The sequence below is a fragment of the Drosophila rhopaloa genome, unplaced genomic scaffold (assembly GCF_018152115.1).
Source record: "Drosophila rhopaloa isolate 14029-0021.01 unplaced genomic scaffold, ASM1815211v1 contig_115, whole genome shotgun sequence".
Classification (NCBI taxonomy): domain Eukaryota; kingdom Metazoa; phylum Arthropoda; class Insecta; order Diptera; family Drosophilidae; genus Drosophila; species Drosophila rhopaloa.
Window position 1 is genome coordinate 16,309,726 of NW_025334990.1, and position 12,582 is coordinate 16,322,307.

The 12,582-nt window shown below is 35.5% G+C and overlaps 2 protein-coding genes across 3 annotated transcripts in view; one reads left to right on the plus strand and one right to left on the minus strand.

The window, feature by feature from the left end:
- LOC108053642 (G-protein coupled receptor dmsr-1) overlaps positions 1-12,582 on the plus strand; it is a 42,707-nt gene that overhangs the window by 15,109 nt on the left and 15,016 nt on the right. For both annotated transcript variants that reach the window (XM_017136354.2, XM_017136355.2), the window contains exon 2: positions 4,384-4,470. The gene's annotated coding sequence lies outside the window, so the exon portion shown is untranslated. The remainder of the gene's footprint in view (positions 1-4,383; positions 4,471-12,582) is intronic.
- On the minus strand, positions 7,139-7,534 carry LOC108053645. Its single transcript, XM_017136357.1, has 2 exons — positions 7,384-7,534; positions 7,139-7,308 (listed from the first exon to the last, which is right to left on the minus strand). Exons 1-2 carry the CDS (start codon positions 7,502-7,504, stop codon positions 7,217-7,219), a joined length of 213 nt encoding a protein of 70 aa, XP_016991846.1. The 5' UTR covers positions 7,505-7,534; the 3' UTR covers positions 7,139-7,216.

Here is a 12,582-nt window from a genome sequence, read left to right on the forward strand (position 1 = left end):
GGGGCACAGCACAGCTGCTTTAAATATTTATCTGTTTTTCTTAACAACCCTTTAATTAAGCCATTGTGATCATCTTACTGTTATGACGACGTACCAGCCAACTTGGCAGACAAAGTACACAGAATGTCAACTTTCTGTTTGATTAAATTAAGCCTAATTAGTCTGCGCCAATCATCTTTTCCTTGAACGCTCCTAAAGAGCCAGTGCAGCTGATTGAGTTTAATGAGCTTTCCAGCAATTTCCACTTGACACGCTGCATTTCCCAGAAAATCGTTTAGGACATGCCAATGCCAGCCAACTTATTTCTACCCCATTCGGGCCATTATTTAGCATAAGCTAACGCGCAATAAAAGACGGGAGCTGGATGAATTTGCAAAAAGGCTGGCTAAACAAAAAAGGGAAATCCCATCCCGAGTTTGTGTAACACGCAATTGTTGATCCATCTAGTTGGCCTTTTGTGTAGCCTTGTTATTTATTGCGTCTCCTTGAGAACACCTTTAATTCGATAATGACTTTACAGAATTTTGGCCTTCGTTGTGGCTTGACGGATTACGTGCAACCTAATCGATTAGGGCATCAAAAAGATTGCGGCTTACAAAATGCTTAATACAAATATTTACATTTTACTTTTTATACCCTTGCTTAGGGTATTATAGATACAGTTAAAAATTTGCAACGCACATTTCCGTACCTATAAAGTATTAATATTCTTGATGCGATTCAAATTAGCCATGTCCGTTTGTCCGTTTGTCCGTTTTCCGTTTGTCCTTTTCTACACAAAACTATAAAAACTCTTATTTTTATTGCAGGTGTATATAAGTCGCAACGGTCCAAATCGACCTAGTTTCATTGTTTTTAGCTATCGAAATTGAAGAGATTAGGGATTTAATCCCCTCCTTCAAGTAAAAAGGGGTAAAACATTTAGTCCATAAAAAGATTGCTTCAAAAAATGTGTTCTGAAAACCCTTTACCAACCAAATGATATTATTAAAATGGCTCACATTCATTTAAATTAATTAATATTTCGTCTCTAATCTTTAAGAAGGCTTTAACCCCAAAAACCCCTCTCTACGCCACTGCCAATGTGCAAAAGTGAAGCTCAAGCTTAGTCCGTAAAGGGATTTCTTTGAACCACAGCTTTAATCAGCAAATGCAAAGCTGTTTTAATAGCTGTCAAAGTGTAAACACCCATAAAAACCATTTAACCAGACACTCAATTTATTGGATAGATGAGATGAACTACTTTGAAGGGGGAAATTTTGCTCTAAGCGAACGAAAACAATTTAAATTATTTTTCGCGATATGTCTACAGCTAAACCAAATTCAGGGAACAACCAAAGAGGGCAGGCAAAAATGCGAAAATCTTATATAATCAAACATAAATCTGAATTGTTCGCAGCCATAACTTGGCTGTCATTTGCCAGAACAAAAAAGAATGTCAAACCCCGGGGGTTGACCAAGTTATGGGCGTCTCTGATTTATCTGATTTATTTTTCCTGGAAGGGTTTTCGCCAGCGAGTGGGCTGTTTTATAAATGCCTTTTGTGTCAATTGTTAACCACACAAATTTCTGTAAACTATCGCATTTCCGGTTACGCAAGTAATCCTATCTGCACTTGACTGACCTGCAAAGCTATTTCACTGATTGCCGTCAAATAGATTATGTAAAGAGTAAACTGAATGGACACTCCCTGCGGAAAATTTCAGGTGAATCGAGTGGACACTCCCTGACGTAGTTTTCCAGCTATATGCATCTATTTTATAGATGAATATATACTGGCATGATTAATTGGTGTCCAGCATGGACGAACACACTCTTTGACAGGTGTCGCCAGGATGTCGTAGCCCGCTGTTTTAGCGACCCCCATAAAAGGGAGCCCTTTTTGATTTATGATTGACTATATCGTGTCTACCTTTATGCTCGAAATAAAAATGAAAAAGGAAAGCAATAAATGGAGAAATGTAATAAATAAACCTTTTCTATAAAGTATCAGCGCGATTTCCCTTTAACTGCGAGCCACGTAACTTGGATTCCAAATGAAAGCGGAGAATTTAATATAAAATACAAAGAATGCAAAACTTTTGCTGTTCGTTCAGTACCTATTTGTCTTAAATTTAACAAGGAATTTTGCAAGACAATAATTCTATGGAAACTGTAATAATATGAAAAATAAAGAATTAGTTATTACTTTAATAGAAAAAAGCGTATATGCTATCAATTGAATATACATATATTTATAGCCTTTTTTTGTCCCTAAAAATCCTGATAAATTCTCGATTGCAATAAGTATATTTTTCCAGCCTTGTTTTTTATCAACAATTATTATAACAAAGTTAAACTCAATTTGACAACTTATGAAAGCCATCAAAAATAATACAAAATGTAAATGAAGCCATACATTAACCATAAATTGGAGCTGACAGGCAAGTCATCAAACTTGGCTCAAAAGGACATGCATATGGAATTTAATAAAAATTCAATTACAGTTTGTTGACCCTGACGACAGTTGCCAGTTGTTTGAATTCCAACTGAATTGAAAGTCTGTTGGATTATGCTAATAATCTCAGTGGGTTCAGTTCACTTCAGTTCAGTTCGGTTTAGCTTTGTTGTCCGTAACAAGTCCTTGGTGTAATTGCAATGATTGCTGTTTGATTTCGCTTTTATTAGTCGGTCCTTTACGGTCATTTGGCTGTGGAACAGAGGCTCCATTGTCGAGCTGGCTTGGCATATGCTTCGTTTATGGTTATAAGTTACTGGGCTCCGTGAGCCATCAATTTTGATGGGTAAGGTTTGGCCCACGCAGGCACATTTCGCCTGAGATGAGCTTCAAATGCCGGAAAAACTGTCACCCATCATCGAGGTTAATGTCGCGTGTCCACAGCTCACGCATCTTTTCACATCGTCCCCTTTTGGATCGTTATACCCATCGATATTCGCACATGCCAGGCAATCTGCTTGCCTCAAGAGTTTTTCCTTAACTTTTCCATTATCCGAGAAGAACGAAAAGTTTGAGGTAAATTTAGATTATCCGACACATGAATCACCTGCTAAACTCCAAAAAGCATTTACTAACACGTTGCATATTATATGTTTGGGGAAGATTAAGCTGCCTTTGATGATGCGAAAGGATTTAAAGTTGCCTGCTTTTTGTAGCATATTTTTTGGGGCTGTTCGTTTTTTATATTGCTTACAATACATAACAGTAATATTGTTATGTGTCTTGTTTTAAAGGCTAATTAAAATACACATTTTCATTTAGCAGAAAAGAATTAAAGTTTTTTCAGTTTTGCGTGTTTGAATGCGTACGTGTATTTTAATTTGCCAGCTTTAAAAACATTCCACATTCAATTACTTTTAATTGCCTAAAACAAAGAAAAATGTATATTAAAATAACGTGATTGGAAATAATAAACGATTCTTTTTATATGTAACGAAAAACTAATGCTATTAAATTTCTGCTTATTATGTTACTGTATAACAAGAATATTTTTATAGGAAATTATAACCACAGAGTTCGCACAATCTATTGTAATTACATTATCAGCAAATATGAAATGAAAACCAATTTATTAATTATTCATGCACATAATTGCATTGTCAGAAGATTTACTTGCTAAGAACATATTAGACTAAAGCACTTAATTTATTTTTGTTGCCTAAATTGGTTTTCCAGTAAACAATAAAACCTATTTAATAGTTATTGATGCAAATAACTAAGCACCTAAGATTTACCTGTTAATTCTATAATAGACTAAAGCAATTAATTTATCATTGTTGTAAATTTGTTGCCCGGCAAACAATAAAGATAATGTAATGCATATGTGCGTAAGATATACCAACAAACCTGTTAGAAAAGCAAATGAAGTCATTGACTGATGGCTAATGGTAAATGTCTGATGGTAATTGATATCCTCACCATATGTCGGGAATTTAAGCAAGTTCACCCTCTACTCAAAAAAGGAAATACGGCATAATGTGTTTGCTAAAAATCACCAAAATATCATGTTGGTATTGGTAGTAGTATACAAATATTGGGTATTGTAGTATTTTAAAATAAAGACTGCTAATTTTCCTATAAATTAATAACTATAAACTAAACTGCTAATTTAGCAGATATTTTAAGGAGTATTTTAAAGTTGGTACTCGTACTGGTATACAATTATAGCCATCATATTATTTTAAAAATAAAGCTTAAGCCTAAAGATTGCTAATTTTCCTATAAACGAAATTAAGCAGATATTTTAAAGGGTATTTTAAAGTCGAATTAGCCTTTAAAAAGTGTTCCTCCCTTGCTTTTATTAACGTGTTGCCTGAAATTGATATTTATCAGATTTCTAAAAATGTTATGTGTTTATTTGTCTCCATCTTTTCTTTATTTTTTAGCACGTTCTTGTGGCGCCATTTATTTGCATAATTAAAGAGGTTCGCCTAGATGGTGGGCGAGATTAGGAGTCGCTCGGATGATGGCAGGTAAGTCTCGGTCTATTTATATTGGTTTTTGCACTGGGGGCCTAATTTGCAATGCAAATCGAACCGAATCGATGTAGTTTGAAAGCGGTTAACAAATTTATGCGACCGGCGCATGCGAGAAATCTTTCTCTGTCTCCAAATTGATTGGGCTGGGCTTCGTTAAGCTTGCCACCCAGTTTTCTGCATTCCACGGGGAATTCCTGATCGAGATAAACTTTGTTTTGCCAGCTGTTGGGCTGTTGAGCTGGCCAAGATGCTGGCTCAGAGCCAGTCGTTAAAAGCGCTCGTAAAATCCCATTGTCAGGGACATAAACATATAACTTAGGCGACGTCGACCACGCAAACTAATTAATTGCTAGGGGCTGCCAATAAACTTGCCAAAGCGGAACTACTAACTATGCACCAATTAAGGAGCAATTAGTTCAAAAGTAAGTAAAGCGGGTCGTTCAGGCAACGCTTTTAATATATTGCAAAAAGAAACTCGGACAAATGTATTTGCAATTGGAAAAGTTTTACCAAACAAATACCGCGATGTAAACAGGGCCTTCAGAACTAATACAACATGTTGACAATTTGATTGGAAAAATTCAACTCTTTTAGCCCTCGATTTATTGCAATGTGAACTGGGACATTTCATCAAAGCGATCTAGTTAAATTTAGTTAAATAGTGCTTTGTATTCATTAACACAAAATTACATGTACATTTTGATTAAATTCTTTTTAGTTTTATATCTCGGTGGAATTATTAAATATTAAAAATGGAGAAGGCGTCTCATTTAACTACAAAATCGTAACAACTCTATCACAAATAAAAAAATGAAAAATATTGAATGCAAAAACATTAAAATAAAAAAGAAATTTCATTTAATTAAGGCCAACGAGGATTGAACATAATTTATTTGGCCCGTGGTTATTCTTGAATAATACGATATTAAATAAAATTAAATTTGAAAATTTGAAAAAATAAGTGCGAGCAAAATTATTGACTCTTGGAATGAATAATTTATTATTATTCATGCCAATTAATTAGTCATGCAATGAAAAAGCATATCATTTCATAATATTCGCTTTGTTTAAAAAAGACATGTTGAGTCACCATATTCTGTTTTCTAGTTCATTTAAAGTAAATTAAAGTTGGCAAGGCAGAAGTTGCGCCCAATTCACTGGCCAAATATCTAGTTCCTCTCCATAAATGTTTCAGAGGGTCACGTCAGATGCGTGGGTCGTAAAAAGAAATACAGAAGCGGTATATATCCACCATATGCACACGCTTTTATGGCCGACTCGGCAATTTATTTCACTTGGCTAGCTTTTGAGTGTTTTGCGCGAGGACTATTTGCATTTCCCCCGTGCACTTATCTAAAATGCATTTATGATGGGGCTTTGCAAATATGTAATATCGACGGCGCTTTAACTTTGGCATTGACATTGGCATTGGCACTGGCATTGGCTTTAAGCCCGTGGATCAATGGCTTTCGTATCGCGTGATAACAATATTGCATCTCTCAAGTGTTCGACCAAGAACAGTCGCTTTTTCCCAGACTCGAGAGCTGGGCAAACACTTGAGCATCTTGTGCATCAGAATGAGATTCCGTGGAGAAAGATTACTTTGGCATATGACTTGGTAATCCACTTATTATCAAATTGTCCCTGAAGCGAGTTGCGGGGAAAAGGCGAATGACCAGAAAACTTCTGCTGCCACGATAAGTCGCAGGACTGAATAAACTTTACTTGCGCTGAGTTACACAACTTTAGTTGAGCTCTGCATCTGCCGCCAAAAATGTGGCAAAGTTTGGTGCACTTCCCAGAACGGAAATCCCCTTACGGCCACAAAACTCATCAAAGCAGAAGGGTCCTCACAAACACTGGGTTTGCTTTAGAAAATAAACATTGACTACGATTACCTAAATTAAAACTAAATATGAATAATTGGTGCAATGATTTCAAATGAAATTTTTCAGTACCAGTGAAATGCACTTCTTGGAAATATAACTTAAATAAATAATTGGATAACCTAAACCGTTTTTCAGCTATGTTTCCTAGCTAAACGTTGTAACAATATTTGCACACACTACTGAATTACGAATATATTTCAAAGCAAGAACTTTACATTTATTTAGCTCGTACTTCCTTTTTTGTTTAGCTAAATGCCAAATTAGAAGCTTCACTACATACAATTACTTTTAATGCCATTAAGCCACTTCAATGCAGTTAAATTATCAAGTTCTTTAAGTGTGGACCAAAGAGGCATTATTTTAATATGTAACGTAAATATATATATTGTGTGACTTATTGTGAATGCGGATTAGGGACCTTTTATGCAAGGGGACAAAATAAAAATCTATAATTTAAATTACACTGACTTTTTACGCAATCATATTCGGCTTCAACAAATAAATTCCAATTATTTACTAAACTATTGAAATTACTATTGCTATTCATTTGGCCATTTGACTGCCAATTAGTAGGTTAAGTAAAACATATTAGGTTTCAACGAAACTATCAAATGAAATCAAAAATTTGTAAATTGCAAAAACTGTGAAGAATTGTAAGCGAAAAAACTCAGTAATTAAAATGCAAATAACAGACTAGATATTATTGGACATTTATTTGGTTTACCATTAATTAAAAAGTTAAGTCTCAAGTTCGGGTGTTAATAAAAGCCATTTGTTTGGTTTAACTTATATTTCTTTACAATTTATTTGGGCATTTGGGTACAGGTAGACAGGTAGCAGAGTTGAGGTCCTTAGTAGTGGGCCACAAAGGTGTTGGGGTCAATCAAGGTGGCCACCTCCCAAGGGTAGACAACCGAAGGTCCTGGAATGCGGTTGTAGGCAGCTGCAGAGCACAAAAAACAAGGATATTAATGTCATCTGATGACAGTTCCTCTGAACTATTTCGCTCCCAACTCACCGATTATCTTTTGGATGGCGGTCTGGGCATCCAGGACCTGAGTGGGCGGGGCAGGGGCGGCGTTGCCAAGGATGAAGAAGATGGCAACGAAGGCGAAAACGGCGGCGAGGATTTTCGACATTCTAAGGCTTTGGTTTTGATATTCTGGAGGTTGGCTTGGCGTCTAATTGAATCTGCTGTGACCGCAGCTATTTATACTAGAAACAAAACCGGGATGAATGAAAGCCAACATCGCGATAAAAAGAGATGACAGTAGTGGAAGTGGAATGAGCATCTTGTTCTAGAGCAGCTGTTTAGAAATTGGGTATCTTGTTTTGGTTTTTGTGGCCGACCACCAATTTCTACAGCTATTTTTAATCCGGGGAATATCCGCACCTGAAGCGGGAAAACAAGTTTCGCAAAAGAACAAACGATTCGAGTCGGGAATTCTAAGCACCTAGAAGGAAAGCATAACAATGCAGAGTAATTTTCAAAAACGTTAATGCCAATATATTATCTTTTTTTTATCACTAAGTGTTTCGGTAAACGTTGTGTTGCCTAATTTGAACAATAAAAAATCAGATGTTTAAGGTAAGCATAATGCAGAATAATTTTCGAAAAGGAAATGTTAATTTTTTATATTTATGATTATTAAATGTTTCGGTAAAGGTTATACTCCTCAATTTGCACAACAATCTAACTTAAAAATATAATTTGGTTTGAACGTTAAAAAATGTTATTATTACTATTTTTATTAAATTATTTAAAGCTTGTTTAAAATTTGGAACGACGAACTGGGAAAATTGAGAAAGGTTATCAGCTGAACATTTTAAAATGATGTATTTTTGGTCTCTATATTAAAAACGATATGAGAATCGATATCATAACAGTTTTGTATTTCGTAATATTAACATATATAAGCTTTGAAGGCAAAAAAAAGATTTAAAGCTATTAAAAAATACGGAAGAAAATATATAAAATGTGTTTCCAAAAATAAATTGAAAATAAGAATATAATTACTATTTAATATTCCTATTTTCAAGAGACTGGGAATCCAAAAGTCGACATCAACAACCATTCGAATGTAAATCGTTTGTCTTGTTTTGAATATATTTGCCATAACACAAATATTTTGCATACGACAGTTCATTGTACGAATGCGGCTAAAAATCTCTGTTTATGTTTTGTTTTGCTATCTCCTGTATTTTGTATTGGTATGATGGTATTTGGTTTGGGCATTTCCAACTACCTGAAAATATGTCGGCCACATGAAAGAGGCAAATAAAAGAATCGTCTGGTTATATGTCGCCATTTGCTGTTGTTTGATGCTGATTTATAAACAAACCAGTTAGCTTAATTTGCCGCTTGGTCGGAGGCCAAAAGAAAGTAAAATTTTTGATATGTTTTTCGTTTAATAAATTACGTCAACTTGGGAATTTCTGTTTAGCTTGGCGGCAAATTAAGAAAAATGTGCTGTAAAAATTTATGCAAAATTCTTCACATCTTAAGACTTTTCAGCATCTTGAGACGTCTGTAGAAAATTGATTGGAATTGGAATTGGAATTCAAGAGAAGGTGAAGCTTTTGTTGTGGCCGTCTTTGGTAATTTGAGTTTGAGATGTGTATTGCCAAAGTCGACGTGTAATGCTAATGCAAACACGTGCTCCCTATTGACAAGATTGTTACAAGGGTCTATATATTCCGATAACTGCGTGTCTGCCGGCAGAAGGAAAACACGGATACAAAAAACGAAAAAGACTCAATCATACACATGGCAATTGTTCACGGAAATATTTCGTTTCAGCGGATGGGTGGCTAATGAGGCACCCGTAAAGCCTCTTATCACCACCTTTATTGGGCCTGTCGGACCGGCAAATAATTGTGATCTATGGCATCGAACGAGTGCGAGTTCATATTAATAACACTGAGCCCTCTACTTAGCCCTATTCATAATTTGTATTTGTGTATTTTTATCTGCGTTTCTAGCCGTTTGAATTTGGGTCGTGCGCAAATCGGACTCCCATATTCATGGCTCCCTATTCATGGATATATATTAGCCTTGTGTATTCTAGAACCGAGAAAAAGCATAACAAACGGGGGAATAAAGCTAAATAAGTGCTAAGCGTAAACATATTACCCCAGGGGTTTTTAAATTATATGTTAATAAATAGAACTTTCCTCTCATGCCACATTTACTCTTCCGTTTAAATTTCAACGTTGTTTGCATAAGCTTTAGCCGGGTGCACGATGCGTATGCTTAATATGATACCGGATTGTTCATTTGATAAATGTTTCATTAATTACAGGGACCATTAGCATGCAAGGGATCATCTAAAAGCAAAAATAGAAGGTCCTTTACAACTGAAAACGTCAAATTATAACATGTTCCGCATAAAGATAAATGATAGCACGTGGATAATTAAGGAACTCAGTACTGCGTAATTAATTTAGCTTGGTTTTTCTACTTTTGCGAGAGGAGACTGACAAGAAAATGTTTTCTGTTTAATTATGTACAAGTATCCCTCGTTGATGTTGATTAATCGACTGATGTGTCAATGCACTTTCATAATAGCCAGTGGTGCATTTTAATTGGATTTTTGCATATCTCTCGTTAGAAAACCAAATTGTGTTCTGGAAGTACAAGTCAATCATAGAATATTTAAAGTGTTTTGAGCTGTGAGCTGGTATGAGTACACGTGTCGATACTCGTCTGCAAATTAGATTTATTACCTTGTCGGAGACGTGTTGTAATGATGGATCAGACACACTCAGCTGGCAGGCGGAAATCCCATTATTGGAAAGTTCATTTTGTTGGCAGCTTGTAAGCTTCTGGCGAAAAGTTGGCCAACTAATATGAGCCTGAACAACTTCAAGGCAACTTAACGGAATGGCATTTGCATTTCCCCAGACACTGACGAAACAGGAATTAATTCATAAGCCTCACGTATATTAACATTTGGCTTTGGGTAAACTTTTGTATGAATTTAACAAGATGATTCACTGGCGGACCTAATATACTTAATATATTGAAACATATATATTAGTCGATATCAAAATTAAAGTTTTGTTTGGCGGCTTTAAGCAATGTATTGAAACATATATATTAGTCGATATAAAAATTCCTTTTTTTAATCTTGCAAGTAATGCTTATACCTTAAGATTAAAGCATCCGATTGTCAGCCATGAAACGATGAAGAATAGGTCTTCAAGCCATTTAATTAACTGATGGCAGAAAATGCAAAGTGAGTCAAAGCCAAGAGCCTCAATGAAATCTTATCTTTACGCTGGTACCTTTACATTCAAGATTAAATTGCGTAGATGGTTTCCATCTGTTGGTTCTCTTTACTTCAATTATACTGAAGTAAGTATATAATTAAAGGTTGGTATTTAAAACGGCATGGTGGCACAAGTTTGTTTTTTATGAAATTTAATCATCATATACTGTGACAAATATTTATTAGACAAATGCTAATGTCTGTTTTTTACTTATTTTACTGAGTGCCACTGTTTGATCACAGTCATGTTATTGCTCTTTTCACTCAGACAGACGGTATAATTAGGACCAAAAATAAGAAAAAAGTTAGGAACTTAGCAGCTTAATTAAACATTTAAAGTCCGCAGGCTGATTATCTTGTGCTTGCTGTGGGCCAACTTTTATTACTGTGATGAACTCCGGTTGCCATAGACATCAATGCCCTCGCGACATCTTGAGAAAATTGCTTTGGCCTATTATATCCTGTACTCACAAAGTAAGAGGATATGTTGTACTTGGGCACAAGTTTGTAACAAAGATAATTAACCGCTTACTACCATTTAAATTACCAGCATCAAAGAGTTAATTAAATTCATGGTTTCATTTTAATACCCTATATTGTAATTTTCCAATTATCATAAATGGTTGCTTATGAGTCTTTAATTATGACAAAAGTGGCTCAGTAATTCGGTGCTGCAATAGATGTGTCGCCATTTTAAACGTTTTTTGACGGAAAATGTTTAAAGGCTTCCTGCCTGGAAAACTGTTTTTATTTCTGAAGAAGCTTATAATCAAAATGTTGACAGTTGACATTCTACTTGCTGAATTTGATTTTGTGACATATGAAAATCATCCAATTAAAAATTTCCTAGCATTTTTGTCAGCATGCAGAAGTATTGCGAATGCGGTTTTTACCCACAAACTTTTCATATTACTGTAGCTTTGTCCCAAAATATGACAATATTGTGTAACAGCCAAGCACAGAACTTAAGTTTGTCAAAAATGTAAGGTGAGGCTTGGATGGAAATTACAATTTTCAACCTAAATGTTGGAAATATGTCGACGTTGATTACTTTTGAAACTCAGGAAGATGCGAACGAATTTATGTTTTTTAAATTCCTTGACAACATATTCAGGTTTTTAAGTTATTTAAAGCTGACTGCTCACCTGTATGTATTGGTAATAATATAATGGCCCGGAGCATCTCATAATAACATTCTTTTTTAATTGTTGTGTCACAAGTTGATTTGTGTGATAACTTTTGTAATTATTATAACTGCTTTTACAAGTGTGCGTATAATTACCCGGAGAAATAAAATTAAATCTGACAGTTATACCAGGCATTAAAGAGTTCCAAAGCTATCATAAAATAGCATTATCATTTTTGACCGAAATATGTCTTATATTCCTCTTTACTGTATACATATTGGCAATTTGGTTTTTTAAAAAATCTCTTCTTCTAAACTGAACTTGCCTAAAAGTACATTTTTTCCGTAATCCGCTCCTTAAAGTGCACAAACCTTGAAGGAAGTATCCTTCGTGCATAAAGAGCCTTTCGCAGGTGGCTTAAAATCCGTCCCCTAGGACCATATGCTTTCTGTTTGTCTTTGGGATGCGACGTTCATGCATAATTAATCACAAAGTGACGCCGACGGGAGTTGAATTGTGCCCGACTGTTGTGTGTTGTGTGTTGTATGTTGTATGTGCCGGTTGACATGGCCGTGCTTTTTTATCACTGCCACAGACGCCTAGCCGCTATATTTATCTTTTTACTTGGGTTCCGCCGGCCTCCGTCGCTGCAATCTGGTGTCATGAGCGATTTGGTCCGAGCCAAGAGGAAGGCCAAAGGAGGAGAAGGTAAAACCAAGCCGGGAAAACGATGTTAATGTCAAGTAGGTTCCCGAGCACGTCTTGCTGCGATAATTGTTGACGTAAATCATGCAGAAGAGCAACAGAAATAAGGCTCAG